Consider the following 9,710-nt stretch of genomic DNA (forward strand, 5'->3'; position numbering starts at 1 on the left):
CTGTGAGGCAGCATATGTTTGACTTCCCACTGTCCCTTTGATTATGCAAGAGCTTGGGTGGCCAGCTCAGACAGTTCTTTTTGGAGACCACAGACACACAAACACACAAAAACACACACACACACACACACAAACACCCACAGACACACACACGGCTCTCATCCATGTCTTTCCTGCCATTCTTCTCCTCTTATCTGAACATTCTGAACATCCCTCCTTTCTTTCTCCAAGGGAAGGAAGCAGGCATACACGCTGGAGCTGATAACCCCAGAGCCTGGCTTTTAAACGGTTAATGCCACAGACCAGCTTTCCTCTTGTTTATTCCATCCTTGTTCTGTCTCTCTATTCTTGTTATTTCCTTTCTTTTGAGGTAAACAATACCATTAAGCCTACAGTGGTAAAGCTTGTTTTTGAACGTGGTAAACATATTTCCTATTCCACGATTAACATTTCAAAGACAGTGGGTATGCATCGTCCAGGGTATAACGGATTTCGGCAGAGACATATGTGGGCTAATTAATTAAGTAGTTGACCTTGAGTGTATTATGTGTATTATGCTTAAGTTCAAAAGAATACAAAATCATTTCCCCAGGTAGAAGAGGATTAGAAGGTAATTCAGAGTATTATTATTATTTTTTTTTTTTCCATAACGCTTCAAATAAAAGAAAACATGCTTTATGTTTCTTGAGAAGTAAACAAATGAATAATTTGATTCAGCTACATATTGTCCATCGGTATAAAGAGTGGGTGTGAGTGAATTGTTCTCCATCTGGTGGAATGAACACAGGTTAGAGATACTGGGGCCCCGCAGCAAGATGTGTCTGATAGCGCACCCCCCACTGCCCCCCTCTCTGCCCCCCCGCCCCTCCCCTCCTCGTCCCCTTTCCCCTCCCTACCCCTCCCCTCCCCCATCCCATCCACCCCCACACCTCCTGACTGCCAATGAAATATTCCCCTATTGCACAGCCAAACAATGTCTGCCTCTGCCAGTGCAGAAATGGTGAGACTGGTTAATGGTTATGTCTTGATGTTTCCTATCACAACTTTCAGTGCTGTTTGTGTGTTTGCAGAGGCTAGGGTGACCGAGAGTGAGAGAGATAGATAGATAGATAGATGGATACTTTATTAATCCCGAGGGAAATTTAGGTCATCCAGTAGCTTATACACATACACAAATACACATATACACTTATACACCTCACCGACATACATACATAAATCACATATACATACACATAGGGAGAACATATTCACACAGAGAGAGAGAGAGAGAGAGAGAGAGAGAGAGAGAGAGAAAGAGCAAGGTTTTCTTTGTTAAAAAATGTCCTTTTTCTCCTCTTAGGTCATCCACCCAACTTCAAAACAGAAATATTTCCATCAAACCACAAAAAAGGTACTTTACTATATAATGAATTAATTATCTATATATCCATTCACCCATCCATGTGTTCATCAGTCCATCAACTCAACAACCTCTCCATCATCCTTTCAGCCATCCACCTGTATATCCACTCATCTAACAATGCTCTCATCTATTCACTCATTCACTCATTCTTTAGTTCATTTATCTCCTCTTCCTCCATACATCCATCTACCCATCCATCCGCTCATCCGTCCATCCATGCCCTTCTTCATCCTTCAGAATAATGTTTATTTGCTGCCTAATGGGCTGTACGTCTATCTTTTCTCTCCCCTGTGATGTTATTGACAGCTGAACCAGCCAGACAGACGACGACAAAGAGGCGGAAAAGGAAGAACTCGGCGAGCAGCGCATCCAGCAGCGTGGGCAACAGCAAGAAGCGCAGCCCCGCCAGCACCTTCAGCCTGGCCACACAGGTACCTGTAAGGACGCCAGCTTTCTGTCTTCCTCCATGTAGCGCAAGCATTTAGTCACACGGTCATCTCATCATTGTGCAGGGCAAAGGGTTTTAGTGATAGTGAAACATATGCACACTTAACCACACACTGCTTAAAATGAGACATTTAAGTGTAAACGTAATGAATAGCTCTAGAGGCAATGGTGGCTCAGGCACTGGTTCAGTGACACAACTAGGTATTCACACTACAGGGAACATAGGTGTGTGTGTGTGTGTGTGCGTGTGTGTGTGTGTGTGCGTGTGTGTGTGTGTGTGTGTGTGTGTGTGTGTGTGTGTTTGTGTGTGTGTGTGTGTGTGTGTGTGTGTGTATGAATTTGTGGAGCTTATTTTCTGGTAGGGCTATTATGTTATATCAACAGTGCCCCCTACTGTTATTTAAGGAAAATTACAACCACTGCTGTAAGTGATCTGGTAGAGAAATGAATGCATAATTTGTGAGCATAATGGCCACACTGCATATTGACATGCAACATGTTTATGCATTTTTATTAACTCATGTAATTTAATTTTAATAGATGTTAAAATCAATGTTAACACTCACCTTTTAAATGCTAGTATATAAGGTGGTGTGACTGGGTTTTACCTTGTCCTGTTCATTAAACATTAATCAGTAAAGCTGTCCCATCTGTTGCTCAGCATTGCACAGAGACAGCACTATTGTACTTTATGTCATCTATGTGATTTTTGATATATAAGTCTTATTAATTATAGTCTGATTAAATCATAATTGTGATTCTGATTAAATTATGATTGGATAATTTTCATCCCATCTCAGGTTAGTCATCTCAGTTACAACGACACTATACTGCTCTCTCCCTCTAAATTTGATTTCATTTGAATATTACTAACTGTTCCACCTACTTGACATACAGATACCTTATCTCTTTTTCAGTTATACATGAAGAGTGGCATCAGATGGATCTATATTTGAACCTCTCTGTAGCTTGTAGTCAACAGTGTGGTGGTTAAACTCTACACTCAATGCTTAAATGTCTTTGTAAGCTCATAGCAAGTCATGCCATGGGCTAACCATGAATTCAACAGGATAATGGCAAAAAAAAACAGCTATACCAGTTCTATGGTTTAACACACTTCACTACACTACATTTACACTTTGCCTCAAGATACAAGTACTGCAACATTACATTACAAAGCACTTAGTAGAAGCTCATATTGATGCACATTTGACAAACCATGTATATATTTCCACCTGTTCCACAATCCAATTTCAATATTTCTGCAGATTAACTGTGATTCTAAGAACATTCTCTGTCAAACCTCAGTGCACAGGTCGTTTCCATGTAGCTAACTAGGCTTTAGAATGCATTAGCATTAACACAACACTAGTTAGAGTTTAGCTGCTCATGTCCCTTGTTTCCATGTGCCACTGTTGTAGTGTACTTTTAGCCTTAGTATAAATCTCAGTTAGCCTGTAGCTTGTCTGACTCTCTTTCTCTATGTGATTGTAATTAGTGCTCTCCGTCTCTGGTTCCCCCAGCCCAAAGCGGCCGGCGGAGTGACGGGGGGGTTTTCCGCGGCGCGCGGCGGCGGGTGGCCGGAGGCGGAGCCGGGGTAGGTGTGACTGACAGGCGCTGCCAAACAACAGATGGCAAGCCCAGGGCCTGCTGCCAATCAGCACGTGCCATACTAACGACTCAATTACCTATGGAAATTGGTTAAATTAGCAGGCATATTGTATCGAAGGTAACGAGTAGCCCTGAATTAATTTAAGTAATTAAGTTTTAGGGAAAAGTGCACATTTGTTTTTCTTTTTTCTTTAGCAGGGGACTTACTTTTAGGGAGTGTAGTGAGAAAAAGGTGGGGGTGTACTGTGTATGCATGGGTTTGTGTGTGTGTGTGTGTGTGTGTGTGTGTGTGTGTGTGTGTGTGTGTGTGTGTGTGTGTGTGTGTGTGTGTGTGTGTGTGTGTGTTAGAGAGAGAGAGCGAGAGAGAGAGAGTCAGTATTTAGAGGCAGAGGAATAGTACACAAATAACTACACTGCAGCATACATAAGTGTCTCCTCTTGCCAACTAGGTTGTTCCATTTGACTGAGAACAGAAATAGACCAAGGGTTACACACACTCACACACACACATAGATTCCTCACATAATAATAGTTATCACTCCTTCAAGCTGCCTTTAGAGTTAGCTGACATATTCAACAGTCTATCTTCCGTGCTGGTTATCATTAGGTAGGAGAGATGGCTTTGATTTGATGCAGTAATAAGTGGTTCATTCTATCTCTCCCCTCCCCCGTCTTTTCCTTGCTCTGTCTCTCCCTCTCCCTCTCTGTTCTGCTAATTTTGTCTCCTCTCTGTTTTTCCTGACATTCTCCCTCAATACAACACTCCTAATCCCCACCACTGTCTCTGTCACTGTCTGTCTCTCTGTGTTTCTCTGTCTGTCTCTTTGGCTTATTTTTCCTCCTCATATCTATACCTGCCTCCCTGCTATGCTAAACTCATTTATGCCTCCACCTTTCCATTCTTTCACTCTCTCTGTCTTCCTCGCTCCCTCTGTCCTGTCTCTTGCTCCTTCTGTCTTTTCTCTCTCTCTCTCTCTCTCTCTCTCTCTCTCTCTCTCTCTCTCTCTCTCTCTCTCTCTCTCTCTCTCTCTCTCTCTCTCTCTCTCCTTCTATCTGTCTCTTCTGCAGGATGTGATGGTAGTGGGCGAGCCCACTCTGATGGGTGGGGAGTTTGGGGACGAGGATGAGCGTCTGATCACACGGCTGGAGAACACGCAGTACGACGCCGCCAACGGCCTTGATGACGAAGAGGACTACACTTCCTCTCCAGCGCTAGGCAACAACGGCCCCTGGAGCAACAAGCCCCCAAACCCCCAGGACGGCAAGTCCGATGCCACGGCAACCCAGCCAACCCAGTAGCACTACCGCACCACCGAGAAACCCCAAAACCACAGAATGGCAAGTCATCATGCAAGTTCTGAAAAAAGAACAAGGACACTAGTCCATCTTTCTCAGTAGTAACAGCTCAGTAAACAGACACTGTGTCAATACAATCTCCATAGCATGAAATATAGCTGTAATACAACCCTAACCGACTGAATTCCTCAGTAATGATGTTCTTCAAGTAACCAACCCCAGGCTCCGGACTCAGAAGGGAAGAGGGAGCTCAGTGAGCACTCATTCTGCAGGACTCATTGAAAATTACACAGGAGCAAGATTTTGCATATGCACTGTACATAAACTGGTAGAGTTTGGCGAACAGAGGAAGGATGGATGCATTGGACATGAAACCCCCACCAGAGTCGCATGACGAACTAAGTTGGAGATGGTTCCAGTCGACGGTCCAGCTATGATGAAGTTGATCGCCGACCCATCTCAAACCTGAACAGGGCTCAGTGTGAAAGCCCTCATCAGCACCAGTGAACCTGGAGCAGGTGTGCCTCGATGAAGGACTCACACAGCCTAGGAACAGATTGGAAATAATGAGGGTCTTTTTTCTCCTTTTTTGAAAAAAAAAAGACAATAGATTGTCTTGACATATCTGATTTTTTATTAGAAAGTGAACACATCCATTTCTTTGTTGTTCTTGTCTTCATTGTTGCTTTTCGTGGCGATACAGTAAGCTGCTGTCCCTTTGTTTCCTCTATCTTAGAGTTCAAATCATTTTCTACAACCTCTCAGCCCACGCAGATACCTACCCATTTTATACATCTGTGTACAGTGTAGCATATCAGCTCTCCCTCCCACCCCCACACATATGTACATAGCATCTGATTCTCTTGACATCATTTTTTACACCTATGTACAGGACTTTGTATGGATATGTTTTCTTCCATCTATTTGGAGCCACACACAGTTGTAAAAAAAAGAAAACTTTGTCATAATGTATGACAATGGTTTGGTTTGTTAAATGCTGTTCCCCAGGTGACATATTATTTATCATCATTTGCTCATACGTCTGAGTAAGTGTTGTCAGTTTGGTTTGCTTTAATTATTTGGAGAAAAAAAATCAAGAAAGTTATATTTTTGGTGAAGTTATGAAATCACTTAGAAGACCAAAAAGCCAGGCTCCGTGTGTAGGAAACAACTGTTTCAGCATAATTCATGAGCAGACTTTGATAGCGAATGTTACATGTTTTGTTTGATTCTTTCTGATGGTTGATACTGCTTTTTTGTATTCCCAATCTAAACAACATTCTGGATAAATACATACAAAAGTCACTGATTTTGAGGCTGTTATTTTCTAATTAACTTGAAGAATATATGAACTGTGTAATCAAGGAGTTGAAATGGCCATGAATGTCAGTGGTGTAAAGCAGGCATAACATTACTTCATGACATATGGTTTTATGACCATACTCTATGGAGTATTATTTGATTATCATAGCAATAACATGCACAAATAAATATCTTGGTAAAACATTTGGTGCTTGTGTTAGAACAGAGCACAAGTCAATAATCCTGTAAAGCTTCTTTAACAGAGCGACACAGAAAACACCTAAGCTTACTTAACCACAACCACTGAACATAGGGGTTAATGCCGCCCTGAGAATTTTACCTTGAGTATTTCTCCAATCTTTCTCTTAAATGTGTGTGTGTGTGTGTGTGTGTGTGTGTGTGTGTGTGTGTGTGTGTGTGCGTGTGTGTGCGTGTGCGTGTCTGTGTGTGTGTGTGTGTGTGTGTGTGTGTGTGTGTGTGTGTGTGTGCGTGTCTGTGTGTGTGTGTGCGTGTCTGTGTGTGTGTGTGCGTGTCTGTGTCTGTGTGTGTGGTGGTAAGGTCACTGCATGTCTGTCTGATCCTTTCTGACATGAGAGCATGTGATTGTAATTACTGGGGATTTTCCCCCCTCTTAAAAAGCATCTGGTTGATTTCTTTTGAAATCTCTGCTCGGGTTGACTCATGGTGGCTTTATGACCAGACGTTGCCTGGGAGAAAACTGAATTTAGTGTGTGTAGGGGGAGTGTGGATGGGGGCATGACTTTTTCCTCTTTTGCCGTGTGTGTGTGTGTGTGTGTGTGTGTGTGTGTGTGTGTGTGTGTGAGAGAGTGTTTGTTTACATATGTTTGAGACAGTTTAGTATTGAAGGTTTAGTATTATGGTAAAAGCCTGTGGCTGTAGTCCTCAGGTACATGCCTCCCAGCTATGCAGTTTGTTGATGTGGATTGCAGAGAAGGGAAGCGTATTTGCTCCATACCATACTGAAATATGACCTTAACATCTTTGCAGACTGCTGTTGTGTGCTTACTGGGATCCATAAAATTAGGTTTTGGGTGGGATAGCTTGCAGTTAAGGCTCAGAGTCAAGTTAGGGTTGAACAAGGGAAGGTTAGAGTGGGGGGCTGTTTATAGTAAATGCTGGGCTATGGAAATATAGCTGGGTTAAAGGTCACGGGTTGTGTTGAGGCTAAGTTAGTACAAGGGTGCTTTGATATCAGAAGGGTTTCTTTTTTACACACACATACACACAGGAATGGCCTGTATTGCATGACTATGTCAATTGGCGCATATTACAGAGCATATGTCCTAAACTTAATGTTTCCAGAACTTTAGTGCTGTTCAGGTTGGGAATATAACATATTCATTATGTACACATAATGATAACTGAGACATACACAGGGCAGCTGAATTTACCCTTTGTCCCTTATTCAGGATACATGCTCCTGTTTCTTTTATTCTTCATGTTTGAACATATCTGCTAAAAATAACCTCAGAGTCCTCCTTCCCCCCATTGTATACATGCACAAATGCATATACCTTAATTGTTTCTGCATTTGTTGTGATGCAAAGTACATTTTTAAACATCTGTTATCACATTATTTTTAACCCTAAGTGTAATATACCTGCAGATATGTATGTTTGTCACCACTTGTGTGTTTTACGTATGCTTTGCTCTTATTTGTGCTAATAAACTGTGTTTAGTTGACGATGGCACATGACTCTCTTGTGGTTTGACTCACTTGCTGGGGTATTGTGTTTATTGAAGGAGTGAGCGTTTGTCATTTGAACTTTTGAGCTTTGTCAGTTTAGAAGTTTCTCACAAGTTACAAATCTTTCAGTCGTTTACACTGGAGAGCTTTCTCTCATGTAGTGGAATTAGATTTGGCTGAGAGCCAGCCAAGGATAGACAGACAGATTGTTAGGACGCCCACATCATGTACTGTAACAGGCTGACCTCTAGTGGAAAATATTCTGTATTGCAGTTAGTTACCACTTTAGGAGACAAGTTCAGTCAGCCTTCAGTAAACCTTTTGACATATGACACATAGCCTAAACTATACCGAGTGATAGTATAATTATCAAATAAAATATAACAATGTTACTGTAAGTTACTTAACTGTAAGTTAGCATATGTTTAAATATTAACTAAACAGTGGGTTGATTGAATGACAAATAATTACCTCAACATTTGTTTTACCATTATGTGACGTTTGGATAAACTAAATTAATGAAAGTCACTCTGATGAGGTTTGAATAAGAGTGGATTGATCAAAAGGCAAAATGCTTCAGGTTGGTTTGTAGGCCTATGTGATGTGTGACTGCTGGAAGAGACTGCGTTCAAAAACTGGCCATAGTAATTGGTTAAAGCCATTACGGATTCAGTGTAAATAAGGCTTGGAAACTTCCATTTCAAAGTTTCTTTATTTCCTCGGAAAGTGGCTTATAGTGATTGAGTAGGCATACTCCAAGCCATGTGACGCGGATTATCTCTTGCTGTGTGTGTGTTGTGTGTGAGTGTGGAACGGAGGAGGGGTATACAAAATGCCACAGGTCGCCAAAAAAAATAGAAGACACTACAGGCTTAACATAAAAATGAAGGCGTTCGTGTGTGTGTGTGTGTGTAGCCTATTTGTGTAGAGAGTAGACTACAGGGGCGTCGTTAGGCCTATTTTAGGGGGGCTGAAGCCCCCCTAAAATGTTCTTCAGCCCCCCTAAATCATTTGGCATTATTGGCTTAAAAAAAATGAAATTTAAAAAAAAATTAAACTATTGTTTCTGACACGGACAAGTTATTTATAACTCTAACATGCTACTTATGTGCGTGCGTTCTGGTTTGTATGTTTACTCCCCCTTCAAATTATAATCCAATAGCCTTTCATCATACTTTACGATATAAACCCCGGCAACTAGTACCGTCTCTCGTCAACGACAGCCAGTATTATAGACAAGGAGTTCAAAGTAAATGATGCACGGAGTGAAATTGTAAGTACAAGAAGTTACAGAATGTGGCTCTCTGTAGTTGTTAACGAGTGTTACCTGCTTTAGGTTTACTTGATATGAGGCAAATGAAAGCGAATATTGTAGTGGGCTATGTTAAAACTAAGCTAGCTTGCTACTTTGTTAGAAACTGTCACCAGTTAGCAAGAGTGTGAACGAGCGAATTCGAAATACAAGAAATAACTATCGACATCTCTCTATTCTTTGCATTGATATATCTCTCTAGTATTTCAAAACAATATTATCAGTCCCTATAGAATGTTGTTATTTATAAACAGTTAATGCCAGTGAAAACTAAATGTCATAGTGTCCCTCATAACGCTATTGTACCGGTATATCATCCAATTCATTGACCAGATGGATATAAGAACATTCTTTAGGAGAGGTGGCAGCTCCGCCCAGTCAGATGAGAGAGAGAAGCAGGAGATAGACAGGGCTGAAGAAGCCGGTGTGATGGAGGTTAGTGGTCTACAGGTCTAGAAGGAAATGAGTGGAGTTTTTTTTTATTTTCTTCTACTGTGGTAGAAATGTATAGGCATTTGTTGTCAGGCCTAGGCTACTCCAAGGGTTAGCCTAAACTAGATTATTACATGATATTTTTATGCCAAGTCATAAAATTGGCTTCTGGATTTTGATCAGTTAATGTTTCAATG

At 41.4% G+C, this 9,710-nt stretch overlaps 1 protein-coding gene across 6 annotated transcripts in view; it reads left to right on the forward strand.

Annotated features, from left to right (window-relative positions):
• Positions 1-6,064, forward strand: part of LOC105908440 (LIM domain-binding protein 2) — a 32,932-nt gene extending 26,868 nt beyond the window's left edge. The window contains exons 7-10 of one of the 6 annotated variants that reach the window (XM_031559811.2): positions 1,343-1,393; positions 1,712-1,842; positions 3,351-3,449; positions 4,532-6,064. In XM_031559811.2, the coding sequence (XP_031415671.1) occupies positions 1,343-1,393; positions 1,712-1,842; positions 3,351-3,449; positions 4,532-4,762 (512 nt within the window). In that variant the 3' untranslated portion in view covers positions 4,763-6,064. The remainder of the gene's footprint in view (positions 1-1,342; positions 1,394-1,711; positions 1,843-3,350; positions 3,450-4,531) is intronic. The other 5 variants (XM_031559813.2, XM_031559816.2, XM_031559817.2 and 2 more) reach the window with 5 other exon arrangements.
• Positions 6,065-9,710: the final 3,646 nt, after the last annotated feature.

This window comes from Clupea harengus, chromosome 22, assembly GCF_900700415.2.
Source record: "Clupea harengus chromosome 22, Ch_v2.0.2, whole genome shotgun sequence".
Classification (NCBI taxonomy): Eukaryota; Metazoa; Chordata; class Actinopteri; order Clupeiformes; family Clupeidae; genus Clupea; species Clupea harengus.